Source organism: Enoplosus armatus, chromosome 1 (assembly GCF_043641665.1).
Source record: "Enoplosus armatus isolate fEnoArm2 chromosome 1, fEnoArm2.hap1, whole genome shotgun sequence".
In the NCBI taxonomy this organism is placed as follows: domain Eukaryota; kingdom Metazoa; phylum Chordata; class Actinopteri; order Centrarchiformes; family Enoplosidae; genus Enoplosus; species Enoplosus armatus.
The window spans coordinates 25,271,774-25,296,994 of NC_092180.1; the positions used below are offsets into that span (position 1 = coordinate 25,271,774).

The 25,221-nt window shown below is 42.5% G+C and overlaps 2 protein-coding genes across 3 annotated transcripts; both read right to left on the reverse strand.

Moving 5' to 3' along the window:
- Positions 1-157: 157 nt before the first annotated feature.
- pdpr (pyruvate dehydrogenase phosphatase regulatory subunit) lies at positions 158-14,089 on the reverse strand. Of its 2 annotated transcripts, XM_070927519.1 has the most exons (16): positions 13,956-14,089; positions 13,393-13,474; positions 12,729-12,892; positions 10,743-10,864; positions 10,224-10,341; positions 9,787-9,936; positions 7,917-8,109; positions 7,493-7,617; positions 6,783-6,938; positions 5,938-6,071; positions 5,444-5,592; positions 5,250-5,362; positions 4,571-4,665; positions 4,277-4,366; positions 3,958-4,140; positions 158-3,440 (listed from the first exon to the last, which is right to left on the reverse strand). In XM_070927519.1, the coding sequence occupies exons 1-16, from the start codon at positions 14,014-14,016 to the stop codon at positions 3,033-3,035; spliced, it is 2,343 nt and encodes a 780-aa protein (XP_070783620.1). In that variant the 5' UTR covers positions 14,017-14,089; the 3' UTR covers positions 158-3,032. The 2 variants fall into 2 exon arrangements, with proteins under 2 accessions (XP_070783620.1, XP_070783690.1); XM_070927589.1 differs by lacking the exons at positions 10,224-10,341; positions 10,743-10,864.
- Positions 14,090-18,635: 4,546 nt separating this feature from the next.
- Positions 18,636-21,833, reverse strand: pnoca (prepronociceptin a). The gene is made up of 2 exons (XM_070909822.1): positions 21,714-21,833; positions 18,636-19,387 (listed from the first exon to the last, which is right to left on the reverse strand). Exons 1-2 carry the CDS (start codon positions 21,831-21,833, stop codon positions 18,770-18,772), a joined length of 738 nt encoding a protein of 245 aa, XP_070765923.1. The 3' UTR covers positions 18,636-18,769.
- Positions 21,834-25,221: the final 3,388 nt, after the last annotated feature.

The window sequence follows — 25,221 nt, forward strand, 5'->3', positions numbered from 1 at the left end:
TTAGACTGATAGCAGAAACGCACTTATGGCTCTGTGTGGGAAAAGAAAACGGCGTCACGCAGCCATGATGGGGCCTGAAGCCCTGAACCTGGCCCTGTCAGAGCCTCACAGGACCGCACAACACATGAAGTGAACAGATGAAGCAAATTCAACCCTCTTTTATGAACAAAGTTCTCTTTATGCTTTACTTTAAGTACATTAGACAGCCAAAGTCTGTTTAACATGATATAAATACATTATTGTAAAGCTCTGGAGAAAAAGCTGACATTTACACATCAGTCCAGTGCAGGTGGTGTTCTAATGGAAACGTTAAAAACAAACATGCACCAAACCATTACCCAGCGGTGTGGAGTGCACTGAAGTCGACAACACTACCATTTCACCGATCACTGATCATTACAACTGACGTTTCTCTACGGACTTGGTACAGACATTACCTTTTTATTTTAACCATTCTGTTTTTTTGCCTTCAACTTTTTGGATGATACAAGTTATGCTTGACCATGTTTCTGGAGGCCATTCCACATTTTCACAAAACCTTAGATTTTTGGAGGTTTTTCAACCTTTGAAGTACAAGAAAACTGTCAAATTTCAAATACATTGAGTAGCACAGAAAGCCTGTGACCACATACAGCAAGACAGAAACAAAACCGGCAGGCTGCCATTGTTTAGTGCAAATGCTCTGAGCCATTTCCCTTCAATCATATCCTCGACAGTGTAGTTGGACAGCTGAAAAAGTAAATCACAAAGGCTGAAATGATCTAATAGGTCATGTGATCAGTGTTTCAGTCCTCACAGAATCAGAGGTGTCCTCACAACCACTGAGCCTTCAGTGATGACACAAGATGGGGACTTGCTGAGCTCTGCCAAAAGTGCATTAACTTTGAGGGCTGTTATAAATGGGGCCTTGATTACACAATACTGATATGAAGAAAACAACAGATTTATGTTAGAAAGTCTAAAATGTGTTACATTCTTGTATAATTGAGGCCCCAAAAGTTTGTCACACAAAGCCACTGGTTTAGAGAAATGTTGGTGTTACAGGTCAGCTCACAGTACTGAAACTGAATGAATCCAGACTGGACTCTGATATTAATGTTTACACCTTTTTACAGACATAACACACACAAAGACAAATTAGCCCTTTATAACTGACGTCTGACCCCCTCTGCAGCTGCTTTCTTTTCCCCGGATCCATTCTGAGTTAATATGTTGTATACCAGAAACCAATGACTTATCATATATTATTTACCAGTTGAGCAACGCTTTTGAAGACCTGGTGAGGCTTTCCATACTCCGATATTGTCAACAGATGATTTCGGCAACATCCAAACTAAAGCAACTTAGAAGTGCTTCAGACAGTCCCCAAACTAATGGACCGGGTGCTGCGGGGAACCCCCTGCTCCTGAGATCAGGAGGATTTGAACTAACTATGAAATAAAAAGGGGAAAGAGTTGGAGGTATGCTGTAAATAAGCAACATTGTGAAACATTAATAACTGATGTAGTTGTTTGGCCTGTCAATCACAGGGAGTCATTGCTGTGGGCTCCCTGGTGTGTCCGCCTGGTGTTGCTGTTCATTTTAGCGTGTCCTCAAGCACACGGAATCACTAAACATTTCTAAAGGCTCGAAATAAGACCGAGTAAAACAATCTGCCTCTGGAGCATTTAGCTGCTAACTTTAAGATACCCAGCTGATGAACACGCAGTTTGTGAAACACACACACACACACGTCTACATGTACAGAACAATAGAGGAACGCATTTGAAATAATGCACAATCAGAGGGACAACTGCAAGACCGAGTCATACGGCATTCACCTTAAAACTGATTTGACGAGAAAAAATGTGCAGTACTGAAAATAGAGATTTTATACACACTAGCTATACAAAAATACATTGCTTTATTTCAAAATCGCAATGAAGTCCTTTCTTTACACAAACACCGTTAACTCTGGGTCAGGCAAACATCGAATCACCAATGTAAGATATTGTCTGGGATGTCTGGCTTTCCCATTCTGCCCCCCCTCCCCCCACCTATGGGTCACCTAACATCAGCCACACATTCAACAGCACATCAATAAAGCAAAACTTGAGCATCGAAAGAGCAACGCTGCTTCAAAACGACCACAAAATATAAATAAAAGGTCGGATTATATAACCGTCAATGCAGTAGCACAAGGTTGACGCACAGCAGAATAACAAGCAGAACAAAGGTCATTTTGCTTTGAGGCTTTTAGGAGAGCCTGGGTAGCCTTTTCAACAGGACTGGAAGACGAGTAATGGGCGGCACACACAACAACGGTTTACTAATGATTATATCAGGCTTCCTGACTCTTTCCCAGGACTATTCCCCCCCTGACTGAGAAGGATATTTTCCTTCATTGTTGAGGATAACGTAGTGGGGACGATAGTAGTGGACAGTTTAAAGTATCTGAATCACTCATATTCTTTACAGCAGCAAATGTACAATTTTGTAAAATGACAATAGAGTCAACAGCGACATTGACTGCGTAGGCATTTGCACATCAGCATTGAAGGACATTTGTTTCAGACTGTGCAGTGTCGATATGATACAGTGACGGGAACACTGCTGGAGAAGATTGTCAGTCAAAATCCCTTCTGGATGGGTTAAAGTGAACAAAGTGAAAGAGTCCTCACCACACACATTGTTGATGTTGCCTTGACAAAGGCACTTAACCGACAGACTGTCTCAGTAAACCAGCCATTGAGGCCGCGTGGCCCGTGTTTAAATGTGTCGCAGGGCTGAAGACGAACCGAAGGATGTGACGACACAGGAGCTCCATATTTGATACAGCTCAAGCATTTAGTGCCTCTTGAATATTGCACTTTGAAAGAGGGGGATGCAGCGAGGAAGTTAAATATTAGAGGGACATGGAGTGATTGTGCATACAGCCCTCGGATTAGGAGCTAGAAAAGGGACGACAGGTTGGCACTGCAAGGTAAGTGCTGGAGTGGATTTGGTGAACTGTTGGAGTGTCACAGAAGCCCGAGGCCTTCTATTGCTCCGTATCACTTCCCCTGCAGGTTGCTGAACTCCATGTCTTCCTTGCGGCGTTTTTGTTGGGTGAAGAGGGAGCTGAAGGGGTAGAGTTTGGCTTTGGCTGGGTAGCGCTGGCCAGCAATGTCCACCTCGTAGTCCCCGCGGTTGATGAAGTCTGGGGTGATGGGTGTGGGGAGCCCCTCCGGGCCCAGTGGCGGAGATACAAAGCCAAGGCAGACGTGGCGCTCCAGAGTGTAGCTGTAGGCGCTGCTGGTGGTCGTCCCGGCTAGCTGACCGTTGCAGTAGATGGGTTCGCCCCACCATGGCCACAGGTCCAGCTCGGTGTCGTGGTCCTCTAGAACCAGCATGACGAACCGCCGAGACACACCATCCTGGCGCTGCTGCAGCAAGGCCTCGCGACCAAGGAAATCTGTGTCCTGATGGAGGCATAGAGAAGGAAGATGTGGCAGAAAATACAAGAAATAGGGCCAAGTAGAGCAGAGGAGAAAGTAAAGGAGACATAAAGGACGAAGCACCGTTAGATGTTATGGGATGTGCATTTTTTCAATAACATCGCAGTAAAAAGATTCAGCTGATGACTATTCGTCTGACAGCAGTTTCACACTGTGAGGTCTGTTCATTAATAATGTGTGTGGTAAACTTCACCACTGCTGGTGTAAAGTGTTGTGCCTGCAGGTTTTTTTCTCTACATCCCAGCACACAGGGGTGTGTTTAAGGGTTTAGCAAAGCAGATGGCACTGTACCTTTTATTATCCTGCAATTATTCTCTCATCTTCCAACCATTTAATATAATCCAGTCATGGTGTAATAAAGTAATAGACAGAAATACAATGGATCAATGCTTTTTCTGACACAAAACAAGAAAGCAACAGTCAGAACTCTCCACACTGGCTGATATCCTACACTTTGATGTGGTTACACAGCTGAACAGACCTTGTCAAACTTCACCCTGAACTCTCGTCCACACTCCAGCGGGGTGGTGAAGGCGTCGAGGTCCTGACCCCAGAATGCAAAGAATTTCTCTATGCGAAGGCTGCGCAGTGCGTAGTACCCTGCATTACGAACCCCATACTTCTGACCCACTGACATCACCTCGTTGTACACATGCAGTGCATACTGTGGAGAGCAGAGGGAAATACCAATGTTAGTCTTGATGTACAGTATGAAGCACTTTCTTAAAGCTGACTTTACCAACCATCCTGTGGAATGGAGACTAGATACATGTTGTTTTGTGTGTGTGAGCAGGTCGCACCTCTATAGGGATGTAGAGCATGAAACCTGGTTCCCCAGTGTGAGTCATGCTCATCACTCTGATCCCGTTGGCATAGCCAACACTCATCTCCTGTAAACACACATGCACACGGTCAATGTGGGGATAATAAGCAGTTACTGTTGTTAACAATAATGGCACTAATATAACCACAGGTGCAACCTAAAGTACTGTTGCTGCTGCGTCAGCTACTCCAACAATTAATATCATCACTATTATTATTATTATTATTACTATTCTCTATTAATGTTATTGTAAGTAGCCTTTGTTTCCTACCTTACAGAACATGGAGGGGAAGTGGTCAGGTGTCATGGAAACATATGACAACTCAGCCAGAACATCCATTGCACGAGGTCCAATCAGATTTAAAGCTGTGGGTAAAAGGATCCAAGAGACAGTAAACACAAAGACATTCTGATTAACAAAGTTCAGCTCTGGTCAGGGAGGAGTGTTCACTAGCTACCCTCCTTAAAATAGCAAAGGAGTTGTCCGAAAATAAAGAGAAGATAGTGTTTCATCGTTTTTACAAAACCTGAGCTACTTCTGTTTGTCACTTTGTAGGAAATAAATATCCATTGATATGATATGGAATGATAATAAAGATGATAAAGAATATTTGGATCATTAGGGTAGAGACATACTGTATAATGCCATGGGTAAGTTTTGGGATACAGGTCCTCAGTTGGTATTTTATCTTGTATATAAAGAACAGAATGAAGGCCTAGTGTTGCTCACATTTCAGACAGTTAAGGTAATTACATTACAAATATATTAATTAGATTTTGGACATAATTAACCACCCCCTTGGTCCCCCAAGGCGTCATTTGAATAACTGGGTTAAGTGCAGAGAGTGGATGTGGGATACTGGTACATTGCTTCCACCATTTAATACTGTGTGGGCACTAGATGGCGATGTCACTGCAGGGCCTCAACAATGGTGCGGTGCCGCATTTACCAGTGTACTTCCAGCTGACGTCCTCCAGGTGGAGGTGTGGGTCATTGGGCATGTGTTTCTTTATCCAGGACCAACAGTGGACCTGCTGGTCTGTCGGAGAGACGATGAAGAAGCTGGAGAGGGGACGAAAGTGTTACTTTAAATGGCCGTGGTCCACTGCATGTCAATAGTATTATTGCCTAGGTGTTACTAACCTGTTCTTGCTGAGGCGGACGACGCTGCAGTCATTCTCATAGCCCCCCCCCTCATTCAGCATGCCGGTGTGGACGATATGTCCGACGGGAACATCCAGGTCGTTGGCACACAGATGTTGCAGCAGGTCCAGGGCCTGGTCCCCTGTTGACTGGGAGATCAGGACAGACCAGAAGGTTCGACTTAAATCAATTAAACACAGTGGATGCATTACTCATCGACTGACGTTCATTCATTTAAAAAGACAGAACACATAACTGCTGCATCAGCGGCTCCCAGTTGACAGAGAACTGCACAATCTGCCGTTTCAAAATCATTTTGCGCTGTTCTGGCACAGATGAACGCAACACAGGCGGAAAACACATGATGACATCACTCACTGGGTGTGACCAGATGAGCAATGTACATTTAGAGGGCTGAACCCACAAAGAGGGAAGTGCAGCAGCAGTTTTCTGCAGATCCAGAGCTGAGATGCCCAGTGTGCATCATGACTTACAGTCAGTTCAAACTTGGTGAAGGAGGACATGTCGATGACACAGACGGCCTCTTTGCAGCATTTCACTTCTGCTCCGACAATGTCGAACCAGTCCGGCTTGTAGAAGGTCTTACTTTGGTCCAGAGACAGCAGATCTACACACAAACACACAAACCAGGCACACTTTAGAGAAAATGTAGGCCATTGTGTGCCTTGGAGGATTGAGAATATACAACCAAACTACAGCAGCTGATTTCATTCATTAAGCTGCGTTAGATTATAGGTTGAAACTCACAATGCCCCCCGTTCTGTTAAGAAATACAAAATAAAAATGAAACTGCTCTTTAAATCCAGTGTAAACATTTCTAGTGCCCACTTTACAACTGAGCGCCACAGGAAATCATTCCTGCCTGTGGCCATCAAACTGTTCAACTCCTCCCTCTGAGTGTCTGACACTCAGAAGAAAGAGACTGGAAATCTGGACCTGCTTCTACACATACTACCTCCCTATTATTTATTCTTTAAACGTTTCAGTGCATACATATATAGTCATACACAACAGTACAATACTTAAATACGTAAAAACACAACTCAACTTATCAGTGAAATTACCTGCTGCAGTCTGTGGTTAGAATAAAAGCCGACAGGAAACAGCATTATTAACCATACCTAGTTGAAGGAATCTGTTTTTATAAAAGTGATTCTCAGTCATGTGACATCAGCGTCATCGGGTCTACTATGTTTCACTGACGTTTACTACGAAACCCTTTTCTTCATGAATTTTACAAAATCATTTGGATTCTCGAGGCTTGCAGAGGACTTCAAGATAATGAGAATGTAGCGTGTTGCTGGTGAGTAATCTGTACCTTTCCCTGGAGGAACAAAGTATTTGGGCCTTTCAAAACCATGTTTCTCCATCCAGCGAGCTCCCTGGGTGTCCAGACGGTCATACAGAGGGCTGGTCCGCAGCTGACGCCCAGTCTGAAAGTCCCAGCGAGGAACCTTTAGTTCGTACAGCAGGGCTGGACACAAACACACACAGATCTAATCACACCAGAGCAAAATTGAAAAACACTTGACATCATGATGATACTGAAGTGCATTTAAGGTGTTGGAAACTCTACATTATATGGTGTTAATTGTGCTGGTGGTGCTGCTCATCTTGAGAGAACGGCTCAATCATACAGTGTGCAACTTACCTTCACAACTGTATGGTGTTGTAAACCAGCCTCTCACCATAGAAATGTAGGCCGAAGTTTTTTGTTTGTGTCTCTGGCTAAAGGATAGGTTCAATTGTTTTCTAGTTACTGTTGCTGTTGCTGTAATCACTCCTCCTCTCCTTGCTGGCTGTAAATAGATTACTTCCATGTTTCCAATGGAAGTTCAACACAAACTAATGAGGCTTCTGCAGTGTGAGTAGGTTAAATCACTTACACTGGAATCTTGCTAGGAAGGGACAATCGCCAGTAAGGACAGGAGGAACAATTAGAGCGAGCAATAACTCTTGAAATGTACGTATGGGCATGTGAGTCTTGTTTTAAGACGCACCAAACTGTAACAAGGGTTCACTACTCACGCATGACTTCCATGACTCTGTGTCGCAGGAAGGTTCGGCTGCTCTGTAGGTTGCCAAAGCGTTTGATGTCCAGTGGCCAGACATTGGCAGTGGGGTAGCCATAGGTCATCCACTCTGCCAGGTACCTGGATACCAAACCACACAACACGCCATTTGTGCTTCATTGTAATGAAACCAAAACATGTCATGATCACAATGCTGATAAGGATAACGCGCATTAATCAACATTTCTGTTAATGTGCCAGCGTTAGCCAGCTGGCTAATGTTCAACTGCAGTCCTTTGGCGAGATGTTTTGAAACCAATAAATGTATTCAGGTGAAAAATACACTGCATTCTGCTCTTCAAAAGCATTTGGTAATGTTTGTCCTCATAAATACTGTAACTGCTGTATCCTCTAGCAAATACACTTATACCCATGCTTACTTGCCAGCTCCTCCAGCGAAGGACAGGCCAGAGGAGTTCATCCCTGCCAGCACGTAGTAGCCAGAGATACCTGGCGTCTCCCCCATCAGGCAGCGCATGTCAGGGGTGAAGGACTCTGGACAGTTGACCAGCTGATGGATCTCAGCTGACTCAAGACCCGGCATTCTCCTCAGCAAGGCACTGAGCATCGGCTCTGGAGGTAAAAGACAAATAAGGTTGCTATATAATCTCTATTAAGAAATTCTCCAAAAGGTGCTACATCCACATCAATATGTTGCATTTTCAAATGAGTAACGCTTTCATGTAATTAACAAACAAAATGCACCATGATCAAGGCAATTGTTGGCCTAAAGCTCTGCCAGCTGTTGTGTCCATCTTAGTATTTCTCATTTAAAGCATTTACATTTACAACATTTAAAGCCACATTTCCCATAAACCCTGCTGCTTCCTGCCATAAAATGAGGCTGCTACTTGTCTCCATATCCCTCTATATTACAAAATGAACAAAACACTCAAGTTGGCTCTAATTGCCTTTGGCCAACCACCATCTACTATTCTACTATGCTATTCGACTCTACAAGCTAAAGCTCCTGCTGGAACTGCACCCTTCCACTACGTGTGGCATAAACAGTCCAGCAGGTTTTCCAGCATCAAACCTGACCGAGTGGCAACAACTTCAAGTGCAGCAGGACAATGTAAAAATGCACTGCCAGTAGGATTTTGTTGGCAATCACTTATTGATGCCAAAATACAACACATAAGATCTTAAGAACTTGTTTTCTTGTTTTTAATCGAAGACTTGAGACCAAACCTTGTGAAAAACTCCTTCACTATCTCAAGTAGTATAGTCATTCTTGACAGGAGGTGTTCAATCCAATATATTTCATTCATATATATATATATATATATATATATACTGTGTATTCATGAGACACAGTCTTTTTTTCAAGTACTACCTTTAAAATACGATATGCAAAGTCAAAAAGTAACGATGATTGCAACTGTGGAATAAACGGTGGCAGGTTAGTTTTGACTCTGTGCCTTGCTGCAGTTCAGGGCTGGCTGGTGTTACACTGCTGACAGCCCGTCACGCTGCATGAGGAATCTCAGATTACTAACATACAGCAAAGGCCAAAAGACAGGTGTGTGTGTGTGTGTGTGTGTGTGTGTAGAGGGGTGTACTTTGAAGTGACATTGCTTACTGACACCTGAACTGACCCAGTAATTAATGTATTTCTTTTAAATAAAAATAAATTATAATACAATGGACATCATGAATCCAAAAACATATCGGAGATGAAACAGAAAGAAATGTGAGGTCATTGGTACAGAAATTACATTGGGCTGTGCAAACAAGCAGTTTGGACTACAGGCCTTAACGCAAGTAAAAAACCTAACAGGGCCAAAAACATGCAAGCTAGCTTAAAATAGAGTAGACTCTAAACATAGAGATGCCCAGTCTGGCTACACTTCTACTGTATTACTACAATCCTCTTTGGACTCTTTGGGATGCAACTACAAATGTGTCAGTAAATTACCCATTAAAGCAACATTGAGACACCTTACAGCACAAAACAAAACACTCCTTGTGTCTGTGCTACATTATTGATAATTGAGTGGATGAACTGATGAATCCACCTTGTCTACAACTAATTTATCTCTGTGCAACTGCTGAACATAAATTAAAAATTGACACCAAAACCTAAACATTTAACATTAATTGATCATTGAAGAATTTTGTCTCCTATTCAATGAGAAAATATGACCGCGTGACATCTTATTTGCATTTTACCAATTATGTTCATTTGATAATTTAAAGCTATTTTCCTCTCTCCCATCTAGGCCTCCCATCCCTCCCTCCCTCTGTTACCAAAGTGGTCCCAGTCCTCCTGCATGTTCTGGATCTCCAGCTGGTTGCGGCCCTCAGTGAAGATGGGTTTGGGGTTCTTCTCAAAGCCGCCTGACAGAAGGCCTCCCTGCCATGGCCGTGCATATATCCTGCCGTCCATATCGATCACCACTGGAGACGAGACACAGGCTCAGTTAGATCCCCTCCTCTGGGCTTGTTTGTAGCCAACCTGTAACCTCATGCATTATCATGCTCTAACATGCAGAAATAATAATCAATAAACACATTTAAAATCATTAGCATGAACATACACTCTTTCTATAATAATAATAATCAAAATGTGGAGGTTCTTCTCTGTTCCAGACATCACATTTAGCTGTCAAAACAGTAATAGTGATTTAAAATATGTTAGCATCTCTGCCTGCTGCAAGAAATTGTGTGTGTTTGATGCGTGAGACCTGGCATGCTGGGTGGAAGTGGCTCCTGGAGAGGCTTGGTGAGGAGGTAGAAGTGTTCGCAGCCATGAAGAGGAACAGACACCTTCGTCTCACTAGCCTGGCCCAGCTCGTAAGCCCACTAGAGCAGAGAAAGACAGAACAAATATGTTTATCTGCTGCTCTGAACCTACCAGACAAGATCAGCTATTTACAGAAGCTACTCAAACTCAAAACTAGGGAGTAATTGGCACCTCAGCTGCCCACATCAAACTGTCAACTGTTTCCACTAATGTCATAAGAAATAATACACAACTAATTTCCTGTGGGAGACACTAGAATCTGTCCTTTAAGACCTCCCGATTTGTTTAGACGTACTGTGTTTATCTATTAGCATAATGTCGGTCAGAATCAATTCAAGACTTGAATTAATGCAGAAATAAAGAATACATTTCCAAATGCTTACAAAAGGGTTTGCCTTCACTACTTGGAAAACTGGGACTTGTTGATGCCTCCCCAATTGTATCCCACAACGGGGTTTACCTGTCCAGCACAGTTGACGAAATATTCACACTCAATGGAGCCACGGTCAGTCTCCACCGCCATCACTTGACCCTTCTCTACCAGAACCTGCTGAACACTGGTTCGCTCCAGGATCTGAACCCCTGGATAGGTTGGAGAAAGACAAGGAGATGTAGGAGGAAGCAAAAATGAGAAAAAGAAGGAGGATGGAAGGGGGAGAGATGTCAACAAAGATGAGGAGAATCAGGGGGAGAAACAGTAAAAGGGTGATAATTATAGGTAGAATATACAGTGCATCCGGAAAGTATTCACGGCGCTTCACTTTTTCCACATTTTGTTATGTTACACCCTTATTCCAAAATGGATTAAATTAATTTTTTTCCTCAAAATTCTACACACAACACCCCATAATGACAATGTGAAAAAAGTTTTTTTGAAATTTTTGCAAATTTATTAAAAATAAAAAACTAAGAAATCACATGTACATAAGTATTCACAGCCTTTGCCATGAAGCTCAAAATTGAGCTCAGGTGCATCCTGTTTCCACTGATCATCCTTGAGATGTTTCTGCAGCTTAATTGGAGTCCACCTGTGGTAAATTCAGTTGATTGGACATGATTTGGAAAGGCACACACCTGTCTATATAAGGTCCCACAGTTGACAGTGCATGTCAGAGCACAAACCAAGCATGAAGTCAAAGGAATTGTCTGTAGACCTCCGAGACAGGATTGTCTCGAGGCACAAATCTGGGGAAGGTTACAGAAAAATTTCTGCTGCTTTGAAGGTCCCAATGAGCACAGTGGCCTCCATCATCCGTAAGTGGAAGAAGTTCGGAACCACCAGGACTCTTCCTAGAGCTGGCCGGCCATCTAAACTGAGTAATCTGGGGAGAAGGGCCTTAGTCAGGGAGGTGACCAAGAACCCGATGGTCACTCTGTCAGAGCTCCAGAGTTCCTCTGTGGAGAGAGGAGAACCTTCTAGAAGGACAACCATCTCTGCAGCAATCCACCAATCAGGCCTGTATGGTAGAGTGGCCAGACGGAAGCCACTCCTTAGTAAAAGGCACATAGCAGCCCGCCTGGAGTTTGCCAAAAGGCACCTGAAGGACTCTCAGACCATGAGAAACAAAATTCTCTGGTCTGATGAGACAAAGATTGAACTCTTTGGTGTGAATGCCAGGCATCACGTTTGGAGGAAACCAGGCACCGCTCATCACCAGGCCAATACCATCCCTACAGTGAAGCATGGTGGTGGCAGCATCATGCTGTGGGGATGTTTTTCAGCGGCAGGAACTGGGAGACTAGTCAGGATAGAGGGAAAGATGAATGCAGCAAAGTACAGAGACATCCTGGATGAAAACCTGCTCCAGAGCGCTCTTGACCTCAGACTGGGGCGACGGTTTATCTTTCAGCAGGACAACGACCCTAAGCAGACAGCCAAGATATCAAAGGAGTGGCTTCAGGACAACTCTGTGAATGTCCTTGAGTGGCCCAGCCAGAGCCCAGACTTGAATCCGATTGAACATCTCTGGAGAGATCTGAAAATGGCTGTGCACCGACGCTTCCCATCCAACCTGATGGAGCTTGAGAGGTGCTGCAAAGAGGAATGGGTGAAACTGCCCAAAGATAGGTGTGCCAAGCTTGTGGCATCATATTCAAAAAGACTTGAGGCTGTAATTGCTGCCAAAGGTGCATCAACAAAGTATTGAGCAAAGGCTGTGAATACTTATGTACATGTGATTTCTCAGGTTTTTTATTTTTAATAAATTTGCAAAAATCTCAAAAAAACTTTTTTCACGTTGTCATTATGGGGTGTTGTGTGTAGAATTTTGAGGAAAAAAATGAATTTAATCCATTTTGGTATAAGGCTGCAACATAACAAAATGTGGAAAAAGTGAAGCGCTGTGAATACTTTCCGGATGCACTGTAAGTACTGCTTGTAAAACATTTTGTTATGGTGGGCCATTAATGTTCTATCGAAGGCAAGTTGTGAGTTTGAGTCTCTTGCCTTGTCCAGCAGCAGCCACAGCCAGAGCATGGTTAACATCAGGTGGAGATACCACAGCATCCGCAGGGAGGTGGAGCGCCCCCACCAGGTCATGAATGTTAACAAGAGGGTGGAGTTTGGCCACCTCTTTCGGCTTAATGATGTTACAGCTGATCCCCATCACCCTAAGAACAGAGTAATAAAGAAAGATGAAGGCCTAATACTAATACAGGTGTTATCCTTAAAAGGCACTGCATATCTAACCTGGTTCCAGACCTCTGAATCATTTGAATATCTGAACAAATCGGAGATGTAGGCGGTGTAACATCAGCTTATACAATATCATGAAAAAACTGACATTATTTCACCTTTTGATGTGAGGACAGGAACATTCAGCTCAAGTAGAGTGGAGGCAAAAGATATGGGAGCTGAGTGCAGATTACCAGTCAAAGAATAAAAGTAGTCTGTCTTGTTGATTTGTTTAAACAAGTTACTTGCAGCATCATGCCACCACCAGGCATACAGTCCTGGAGTGGCCATGTCAGAGTCAAGACCTGAAGCTTGAGCAATTTTGCAAAGAAGCATGAGAAACGTTTCTGTGTCTCAGTGTGCAGAGCTGCCTCATCCAGCAAGATGCGGCCAAAGGTATCTCTACTACATATTGACATGAGGTTTTGGGTCTTACTTTAGTCGGGATGCCAGGCGCTTCAGAGAGAGGAAGCGATCCTGATTTTGGGCCAGACACAGAGACCCCGTCCTCACATACCCTAAAACACAAAAACACACACACCACATTATATATTATGTGACTCAGCAGGTCTCAAACTACTCAAAGCTCTTCCCCGCTCAAATACAGAGTAAAGCCAAAATAATTATAAAACTGTATGGGGAATTATCATTCTAGCTTTGGAAAAGGCCAAAACATACAGGAAGTGTTATGCCGAGGCACATCAAATGATATCTTACACTTCAATAGGAAATGGGTAGTAGTGCAAGTCACATGCAAATGTTCCAGCTGCATTACTGTAAAATGACTGCACTGAAACACAATGCTATGAGTATGCAGTAATGGTAATAAAAGAGATGAATAAATTGTTAAAATAAATAAAAGTCATATGCATTTGGAAAATGATTATGGTACTTTATTTGCAGTAAGGATAATAATATTAGCCATATAGTAAACCTCTGTCGTCATGAATAGCAACAGGTTAAATATGAACGACAGCAAAACATGACAAAGTGGCAGACCTGTTTTGACGCCAGTCTCCTCCTCCAGCTGCTGGTAAAGGCTATTGGAGTAGTTCGCCATTTTACACTCAATGGAAATGGGCTTTGCCACACTGACAATGCCAGCACACAGCCTGGTTGTTCCTGCACCAAGTCTGCAAACAGGAAAACAGGACAGGCAACACAGCATTAGCAGAATAATATCCAATCGACTCAGCTGTTTACTTATACTAATTACTTTACTGATCCCTCCTAAGGTAAATAGAAACTGTCTGTACACCCCATCCCACACCCAACCCCACAGGGATGTCACAGGTCAAGGTTGGTGACGGAGCAGAAATCACTGAGCTAGAGGGGATTCAGTGTCTTTCTCAAGGCAAGTTTATCTAGTAAACACAGGGGCTTTACCAAGGTTCTTAAACCTAAAAGGGCAGCTTTTTCAATTAACTAATCCCCCCTACCACCTTGAACACTTCAGACATTCCCAACAAATGAAATTACAGACATTTATCTCACCTGCCCTGCTCCAGCAGCACTATATCAGTCCAGCCCAGTTTGGCCAGATGGTAGGCTACTGATGTTCCCACAACACCTCCTCCACAGATCACCACACGGGCCTGGCTGGGCAGTGGGAGCAGCTGGGAGTCTCCACTGACAGTCATACAGTGGGGCGATGTCCAGAGGGCCCTGCCAGCCAATCTGTACCCTGTCTGGGGATGCAGCAGCCTGGGGAGCAGGACAGGGGACAGAGCCCTGGAGCTCCGCACACAGCTACACATAGCTGTGCTTTCTGCAACGACATACACACAAACAAACGCTCAACCTCACGTACTTGGCATGTATTCAAGACTTCAGTGTTACTAAAAGATAGGTTGTCAACACTGCAAATGTTACTCTCTCATTTCTGTAAGGTTATACGTAGGTGCAATACTGTTCTCAACTCAGTCGTAACGTTAGTTTTTACGAAACAAACTTACGAATGCTATTCAGCAAGTTGTTGTATTGTAACACAGTACAACAGTACGTACAGTGAAACGAAGACGGGGCCTGGGAAGCCACCAAGGTTAACTTACAATAGTCCTTCAGCTGTCACAATTATACTACAGACTAATGTTAGCTCTAATCATCGCTGTACGTTAGTTATCCCTGTTGCAGCATAGCTAGCCTTAAGTTAGCTTAGAGCAACTTACGTACCATTGTCAATTTTCCCGGAACTGTATCTTAGACGTAAAGAGGGCGGACCTGTACAGTCGTTAAGTTTTGTAATAGTTTCGTTACATTTTTTTTTTTTTTTTTAGCTCCTTGGGTTAAAGTTAGCGTTAGTGGTACTGGTAGCTAGCGTAGCTTAGGCTATCGAGAAGCCAGCTAATGTTGATTATTTACCCCTGTAGCTAAATCTTGTTGAGAGACATTTCCCCTGGCGCTTCCTTCATTGTTTAATAACGACAAAACACTCACCGAATCAGCCAAGTCCAGGCGTTGTGATAACTTAAGGACAGAAGTGAATACCAGTGACTGGGTGATATGACAGAAGGTCTTGTTTGGGTACAGCAGTCAGTACCAATGTCAAACTAGATTCACTAGATCACAACTGGCACTTCCGGTCTAAACCTTCAAAATCAAATCCTTCGGACTTGTTGTACTCCTCTTTCTTCTTCGTTGCTTTTTAGAGGCGGTGTGCATCCAAAATGATGCATTACCGCCATCTACTGGATTGAAGAGACTCAATTATCATCAATATCTTTGTCTAATCTAACTAATCTTAAAAAACAGGAAAAGGTCGTCCCTACCCCTGATCCCATTCTCTAATAAAACTAGCCTACTCAGTCTTGGCTCTAAGGGGGCCTGATTTGTTCTCCCTTACTTCTTGAATCTTTTCTTTCCTAGCTGCTTCTTCATGGCTTAGCCTTCTTTCTTTTTTTTTCTCCCTGATTTCTTCCAGCTGCTTCTTTCAAACTCATCTACCTCCATCTTCCCTCCTTCCTGTCACGTTCGTCCTTCCATTTTGTTGCAATGCAGTAACGTGTAACTTATATACTGGCCTAGTAGAAATTGAATTGACTTATTAGTTGACTAGCTTGATTTGACTTAAATAAGTTAAGGTCATACATTTGGAGAGGAAATAATAATATATAATATTCATATTCTGGAAAATAAGCTCAACACTCATTACCATTACCTTCTATTTCTGCTTTTACTTTACTGTTTAACAATTTGAATTTGGATACACTAATCCAAATTGGATGTTCTATGAGTCTGTGGTGGCCAGTGCCATCCTCTATGCTGTTGCATGCTGCAGGCTGCAGGCAACAGGCTGAGGGTGGCGGTCTCCAACAGACTCAATAAACTGATCCACAAGGCCAGTGACGTTGTGGGGGTGGAGCTGGACTCTCTGACGGTGGTGTCAGAGAGGAGGATGCTGTCCAAGCTGCCGGTCATCTTGGACAATGTCTCACATCCTCTCCATGACGTACTGGTCAGACACAAGAGCACCTTCAGTGGGAGACTCATTCCTCCCAAATGTACAACGGAGCGCCACAGGAAATTATTCCTGCCTGTGGCCATCAAACTGTTCAACTCCTCCCTCGGAGTGTCACTGGCACTCAGAATAAACAGACTGGAAATCATCTACATATACTACCTCATATATATATATTTTACTTTTATTTTTCACTTGAATATTGTAAATGTGTATATTTTCATTTTCTATTTCTTATTTTTATATTTTGTACATACTTTTAAAAGAAGCAGAAGTTTGTGGAGTTCGAACTGCTTTCTAATTGTTCTTTAAATTTAAGCCTAGTTGATATTTTTCAGTTACCGGTATTTTATTGGAAAACATTTACCTATGGACTTTTGCAACACGGTTAAAGTCTAGAAAACGTCCTCAAATCTTCTGCCACCGGTGACATGCTGTAGACTGAAAGGGCTTCCACAAATTGCAGGTGGATTTGACCTGGACACAATCTATATTTTACAGTGACTCACTGTGTGATTCAAAATATTCAAAAAGTATCAACTTTAGGTGCCGTGTTCTGGCGACAAAAGAGGCAAATATTGACACAGGCTTGAATCTAGTATGTCAGGGCGTATTTCTCTTGAGATTGTACTCGTGGCATTAACACATTTTCAGTGGTTATAAATATAATTTTCAAAAACGGGTACCATTTTCTAATAAGTCATAAAGTCTTTATAAAGGGTTTATAAGTTGTGACTAATTGCTTTTATAATAAATAATTTCCTGGTGCTTTGTAGATGCATTTATAAGCTGATAACAAAAAACACATTTTTGTCTTTTTAGCTCTTCAGTTCATCAGGTAGATCCCTCCAGTGGACCTACTGGAAAAGAGCAACCTATTAATATTTACAAGTGCAGACTAGATGGATCATTACATTACATTATAGAATGGATCAGTGAAATGACCCATTATTAAAGATTTATTAACAACTACAGACTTGATGGCTTATTAGAATGTGAGGTACCCATAAGAATTCATTAATGGATTACCAACATTTATAACAGCTTTATTGCCTATAATAATAGAAAGGACAAAAACAGACTAAAAGAGACTAAAGTAACCCACCCCCATTACTGGCTGTACTGCAAATACTAAGAACAAAACACCTCAAGACACAGAATCAGTTTCTGCATGACAAGCCACGAAGGAAATAGTAAACTATTTTTATTGACATGTTTAAATTCAGCTATTTACAAGTTCTCATAGTGGGCAACAAAAATGTTTCACACCGTTACGGTTTGAGGAATACTGTTTCCACATACAACAATCTGGCATCTGGACACAAGAGCCAGTCAGAGATGATGCTCACTTGTACATAACACCAGTTTGGCAGACAGATCAGTAGCATGTATGTGTGAATATTAAGTTCTGTGTAGTCTTTCAGTTTGCACCAGATTGAAGGAGAGATCTTTTCATTAAACCTGCCTTGGTAGCCTTGTCTCAGGTGGGTTTTGGCACAGTGATAAATAAGTGTCTTGTGTTTTTGCATGTTTTCATTTATTTACCACAAATCACATACAGTATACTTTACAGTACTGCTGACATTATTTTAAACCATTATGCCAAAACATGAAAAAAAGACTGGTATTGTCCTTTAAAAGAGACTGAGATATGCGTTTTGCCACAAGATGGTAGTATAATAAAGAGAGTGGTAATGCTAGATTTAATGACGGTAAGGACCCCCCCAAAGCCAGAGGCCTCCATGTAAGAAGATTTAGCACTTTTTACAGATGACCCGGCACAGAAATGAATAGGTAAAGTATACTGTTTAATACAGGGGATCAGAAAAAGCAATAATTATGCTTACGTTAATCTAGCAGATTACATCGAACCACTGCCAAAGTGAGAGCTTCGGAGAGGATAAGGGCTTGGGCAGCTAATCAAATGAAACGAGATCATTGGTGCGTCCTACAAGGGGCACTGAATGGGAGGTCTGAATGACCAGAGCTGGACAGGGGGGCCTGGAAGATATCTACCAGGGATTATAGAGTCTCACAGGTCAGAGAATAGAAATTTCTTCTAACTCCACTGGAGGGTTAAACTCGTTGAGAATGTGCACAAGAAGGTCTGATAAGGGAAAGAAAACAGAAACAGCAATTCTTATGTCTTGAGACAAAGAGGACTCCAAAGGGGACTCCAATGGGACTCCAATGGGAGTCCTCTTTGTCCTCTTTAATGGGCTTTTTGGTAGATGACTTAGATTCAATAGGTGACACCAGTTAAAGTTTGACATGTTGGTAATTGAAATACAAAAACAAGATCAGTGAAAATACATCAGGAAATAGTTTTATGTCAGTGGCTTAAAGGTGCACTCTGCTAAACTTCATTCTGTTGGGTGAGGTCTTCTGACATGCTGTTGAACTCAGTGGCCCGAGCGTTCATCCCCAGATACTGCTTCAGGAACTCGCTGAAACGTTTTTGGTTGTTCCACTTGCGGGCTGACTTCCGGATGCCGATGAAGCCGCCATACCTCTTCTGGTACGACCTTCCCGGAGACATCAGCTTCCTGTAGCCGTGCCTCCCTTTGACAAAGCCGCCAAACCTCTTGGAGACACTCAGCCCTACGTCGCCCTGTCCTCTTGCTGCCACATCAGCAGCCCCTTCTTCCTGCCCAGCCTCCTCCTCATACTCATCCTCAAGAGACAGGGAATTCTGGGAATTATAGGCCGCATTCAGCTGGCTGCCCTTGCCGCCCAGATCCCTCTCATTCACCCCAAATGCCCGGGTCACGTGATCGAACCTCTGCAGTGCAATGGGCAGCAACAGACCTCCCTCCACTTGCTCCTCCTCCTCAGGAAACAGGGCCTCCACCTCCTCCTGAGATCTTTTCCGGGCAGTACCACTAAGAGAGGAAACTGGCGACGACAGCACCTGGCGGCAGAAGTCCCGGTAGAACGCTGGGGAGACGTTGCCTTCGCACTCAGTGAGACACACCTGACGGACACAAAGACAAGAGACGATCATTTTCTTTCTGAAGTCAGTTCAGATAAGTTCATTCATATCGTAAGATAGACAGACCTCACTGTGGACAGTTTTTAGCCTAGCTCTATACAACGATTGGATGGATTGTCATTGACATTTTGTACACAAATTCATGTCCATCCTCTCAGGATGAACTGTAATGACTTTGGTGATCCCTTAACTTTTCATTTAGCGCCACCATCAGGTCAAAAGGTATTTTCCATCAGACTGAGATGTACTTTGTTATTTATGCTAATTAGTAAATGTTAGCTTAAACTAAGATGGTGAACATTACACATAGTGAACATTATACCTGCTGAACATTATTGCCATTTCATTGTGAACATGTTTGCATGCTGGTGTTAGCATTTAGCTCAAAGCACAGCGTGGCTGGAGACTCTTAGACTTACTATATTTACCTTTGGTAGGTTTGCTTTGGGGACCACAAATAAGTTGTATTGGGGTAGTGTCGGTTGCAGATATTTCAAAACCTTGGCAAATAAAATTGAAGCTACCAGCATAGGTAGATATAAATAACAAAAAAAAAACATATACGTTGTGGGATTTGGGTGAACTGACCCTTTAAAACACCTAAAGCTCATCATTCAGCGTATAAATACAACATTTTTACCCAACTACATATGGTGTTTTTTGTCTTGCCTGGTCCTGGACCACCCAAATAGACTGCTGTCATTCATTAGGGTTATCAATTACATCTGCGTTTCAAATATGTCTGTCATGAGAAAGATCTAGATTGTGTATGAAACAGCATGTATCTTAAAAATTAACACTACTCAAAGCATCTGATTTGCTGGGGTCCTTAACTCAGTCTGAAATCAGAAAATACAAAAATCAATATGACAGAAGGAGATTGATTGGATTTCTATCTCGTTTATCTTCCACTTAAGTGGTTCAATGGGCGCACGTGTGTGTTTGGATGTTATTATGAGGGGGAATGCATCTGTCAGAATGAGACTGTGGATTGTAACTGCATGATAGACCACATTGCTTTGAGTGCATCATCTACTGTTTCCATGAAGCAGGCTAATCATGGAAGCTCTGGTCCCTTATTGATTTACAAGTAAAACGCCTTTCAGCCTGGAAGGGATGGTGATAAAGGATAGGAGAAAATAAAAAAAAACAAGAGAAGGCATGGATTTTTTTTTTTAAAAGGGGCAGTAAGTCAGTAGATGGCATGTGGCAGCATGTCAACTGTCTTTGACAACTGTCTTTAAGCAGTCCTGTGTCGTGCAGCCAATGCCCAGTTCAAAAGGCTCACTTGAGGTCCTTTTAAATACGCCTGTGAACTAAGTGCCTGTGAACTAACACTAACAGCACCAACAAAGTTTTATGTTTTAAGCCATGTGGACTTAAATGTCTTCTACTGTGTTCCCTGCCAAAATGTCTGAGAAGCAGGCATGTCATTAACCAGAGAGAAACAACCACCAGGCATAAGCACTGAGAGGAGAAACGCACATCTATCCCCAGGAATCAATTAGCCACAACAAATTACAACTCAAATGCCAAAAGTGTCATTTGTTGAGTCAGAGACAGTGAAGAAGAGGGAGGGAGGACGGGATGAGTGCAGCAAGGTGGGGTGAGGGGTTTCCACTTATTTTACCTCCAAATTAAAAAGAGCCCCGTGGAGAGAGTTTGTCTGTGTGAGTTTGTGTATTTGTGTGAGAGTGTAGTCTGGTTTTGTCTGGATGGAGGGTATGCGTGATTTGATTTTGTCTTGTTTCACTCACAATTATGAATTTGTTGCATTTCCCACTAGGGACATAACTAAGCAATAAAAACAGTTTTAATAAAAGCACCTTTTTTTTTTTTACAGCGGACATTTTCAGTCATTGTAGGGAAAACACAGGTGTTCGTGATAACTCTAATGACGGCTCTGTTCTATTCAAATGTCCCAGGAAGCCTTGACAGAGTGACAGTGAGCCAGGACCGTGAAACTGAAGCAGCAAAATTCATTAATTTTATTATTTACACCTGTGATTTTACTACTGTTGCCTTCTGTGAAAAGGGTCTAATAAAGGACAAAGAACAGTGTCTACATTTTGATTGGATGTCCTCTTTGTCTCTATTGCAGCCCACCTTTGTGACCCTGATAGATGGGACATCTACATAATTTGTCTCAACACCAGCAGACACAATGGAAGCTTTCCCCCTCTGTTTTGGGTGGGAGTTCCACTCTTACAATCTGCAGTGTGTGTGTGTGTGTGTGTGTGTGTGTGTGTGTGTGTGTGTGTGTGTGTGTGTGTGTGTGTGTGTGTGTGTGTGTGTGGGGACCCCTCACCATGGTGTTGAAACTGAGCTGTTTGGGCAGGATGTTGCTGCAGGACAGGCAGTCTGCCTGGCAGTCACTCTGTCCAGGATCACACAGACAGAGCAGCAGCAGAGCCACCACAGTCTTCATGGTCCCACCGTCTCCTGCACAACACGGGACAGAGCAAATACGCATGTTCAGTCCAACCATACATTCTACTCATCATACAATTTCTCTTTTCAACATATATTGAAAACACTGATTATGTGTCCAACTTCGATCAAGCTCAGGTTGAATGATATTATGCTTATGGACAGGAAGTGAGAAGGAAACTAGAGTTGATAAAAATCCTCTTACATGTCAAGTACATTATGGTCGGCATTTTCTCCCTAGTGAGGACACAAAAGTAGTAACAGCTGTTCATCTTGGTAGGGTATTGATTGCAGAGTCAAATTAGCGTTTGTCAAGGATGCTTTTAGATGTAGTTTCGCACCGAGACTGGAAGAAGGACAAAGCAGGTAGCTTTCATTGAAGGAAGGAACAGCTCTAAAACTTTGATTTACATGTTTTATCTTCTACATGTGCTAAATATGCAAACACAATGTAAGTTAAGAGAGTTTTGGACATGTTAGATGGCACCTTTGACGAAGCAAGGCTAGCTGTTTCCCTGTGCTTAAATCTTTATGCTAAGCTAACACGTTCTAGCACTTCTAATCTACATGCAAACTGAAATAGACCTTTTTCACAGCAGACATTTTGGCCTGTCATAATAGGCGCAGGAACTGATCAATGTTTGGTATACCAGTTGTATTCTTGTGTCCATAATTACAGTGAAGGACAGACATTTAAGTGTCTGTTGTCTGCTACTGCGAAATAAAGGTAAAAGCTTTGCCCAGTCACTCATTAATATGCTATATCATGATTAAACAAGGTGAGTGATCTGCATTTACAGACACGTAAGCCTCTGACTCTGCAATAGAAAGAGGCGGGACATAGAGGACAATAAGAGAGTAAAAATGACAGGAGTGAGTTGAAGGGGACAGAGAGCACAGCAGATATAAAATGTGACAGACTTTGAGAAGAAAAGAAGCTGGAAAAGGAGATTGTTTGACCTTATTCTGGCAGTAACAGCCCGTCTGGTGAGTCTGACGTCAGAAACACAACCAGAGTTTTCATCTCATTAAACAAACTCGTTAACTCCTTTAATTGATGCCTCAATTAATGCCTCTGGCAATGAACTGAGTCATTGTTTGTTGACAAACTGACAAACACACACACTCACATGCACAAAGCACACACAATATTCAGACACACTAACGTACGCAGTGCACACATACATTACAAATACGTGCATTCTCGCACATGCCCACACTGTGTATGCCCACCATACAGTACCTTGTTGAAAACACTCAATACAAACAAATTCACACAAACACACACACACACACACACACACACACACACACACACACACGCTACATTTGTCTCTTAGCTGTAGGTTGTCATTATCTATTAAACTGACGTGGCAGAAAGTAAAACTAATTTGTCTTCAATCAAACACTACTTCATAATGTCTTAGAAAATTGGAATTTATTCAGAGTAATTAAAAACTGATAAAAGTGTAATTGCACGGGAGTTCACTCCAATCTCTAACTACCCATAAAACAGCAGCTCTGAAAAAATTAATCAAAATTAATCAGTCTTTTAGTGCGCAAACAATAAAAGTGTGCGTCAAGTCTGTCTTTAGTCAGATAGCAAAGAGGACGGGCTTGTCAGTGAAGAACAAAAGAGCAGCGCAGTCATTTCAGGCAGGAATATATTGTAGGACAGCGAAGGGCGGGACAAGGTTGCCAGATGGCAGTGGATTTAGACAAACAGCTTGGGTGGGTTCATTTGGCTAAAATGCATCTCATTCTCCATCCTCCTGTCACCGACTTCGTGCTGACTTGGCTTCCAAAAATCAGCTGCCATGATTATAGACTAATGCATGAGGAAGACTAACATCTCATCTTCCTATCTCTGTTATCTACTGTGGATGCATGCACACAAGCCATATCCTTCATTTGCTCAAACCATTATGTCATATATACTCTAACAAGGCTAAGGGTCTGACTCTGTGTGGCAGTACGGCATATTTAGCAGGTTTCATTTTTACCATGCTCACCATCTTAGTTTAGCAAAACACAAAGTACAACTGAGGCTGATGGGAATGATATTAGCTTTGTATTAGTATTAGTATTTGGTCATAAACCAAATTAAAAGTTTTGACGATGGCGCTAAAGTTAAGGGATCACCAGAGTTACAATTCATCCTGAGCGGGGACATGAATGTGTGGACCAAACTTCATGGCAATCCAACAGCTGTGGAGACATCTAAATCCTACTTGAGGGTGAATGCAGTGAACAGTAACCTATTGTGGCCAAGTTGAGTACTGGCAGTTCCTAACTCAGTCAAGTAGCTACACAACCAACGCAGAATCCATACAGTCTGGCTGCAGTCACTCAAGCCTCTCTCAGGATATGACAGACATGTGTGCGCACATGCAGACATTCTCACAGACGTACGCGCTCCCCTGAATGGAGTCTTTATCTGTTTTTCTGTTCTCTTGTCTATAAAGTACTCTGTGTTGTTGAAAGCTCTGTAAAAATGAATTTGTGGTCTTACACTGACGTCTGCCAGTTCTCTCGAGGGCCCTTAAAACCCAATTACTCTGCTTTTAATTAACTGATTAAACACTAAATTAACCAGTTAATTAAGTCATTACTGTCTGGTGCTGCGCTGAGGCGCTGCAGGTGGAGGTCTTACAGTCCAGTAGACGATGATTAAAGACCATCTTTTAGAGGAAAGGAACCCCTGTCCATAGAATATCTCTCATCCAGGCTCAACCTGTTACCATGTGACCACATGAGCATGAACTCATGACCATAACTTTGTGCTATTTTGCTGCCTGAAAAACATCTAATCCAAGTTGCAATTCAAGGTTACCAAAGGAGCAGTGAACTCATATTCAGACAAATGATAAGTGAAAGGACACTTCAGCAAATCAGCACAGGGTCTGTACTCTGCCTCCTTGGAAAATATCAGACCAGAACATACAGTTGAACATTTCTTTAAAAGTACTTATACATGGTTGAGAAAGCACACTTTTACATCAGCAACTTGAAGATGGTCATGCTGTTCAGTACTTTAACCAGGCAAAGTTTGCTGAACATGCATACAGTTAGAAAGAGTCTCATCATCCGACTGCTCACACTTTGTTATCGACTGTTTCCACCATTATTTTTCTCCATTATTGCCATTTTCTCATCAAGAACAGGAAGTACAAAATAAATTACTCCCGGCCCAAAGAGCAACTTAAAGCCGGATTATTCACGCGTGGTTGAGCGGAGGAGCAGCGTGCAGCCGCCTTGCAGTCCTTCTTCTTTATTTTTAAAAGCTGAACTGCAGATTATTACGTAACTCAAAAATGTAATAACCACAATATTGTCAAATTCACGTCAGCACGCCACGTGCCTGGTCTGGACGTAGTTCTGCCTGT

Coding starts and splice junctions, on each gene's coding strand:
- pdpr (XM_070927519.1), bottom strand. CDS start 14,016: ATGGCGAACTACTCCAATAGCCTTTACCAGCAGCTGGAGGAGGAGACT. Junction 7,618..7,916: donor TTCGCTGGAGGAGCTGGCAA/GTAAGCATGGGT, acceptor TTTGGTATCCAG/GTACCTGGCAGAGTGGATGA. Junction 4,141..4,276: donor TGCTCTACATCCCTATAGAG/GTGCGACCTGCT, acceptor TGCTCTCCACAG/TATGCACTGCATGTGTACAA.
- pnoca (XM_070909822.1), bottom strand. CDS start 21,833: ATGAAGACTGTGGTGGCTCTGCTGCTGCTCTGTCTGTGTGATCCTGGA. Junction 19,388..21,713: donor AGCTCAGTTTCAACACCATG/GTGAGGGGTCCC, acceptor TGTGTCCGTCAG/GTGTGTCTCACTGAGTGCGA.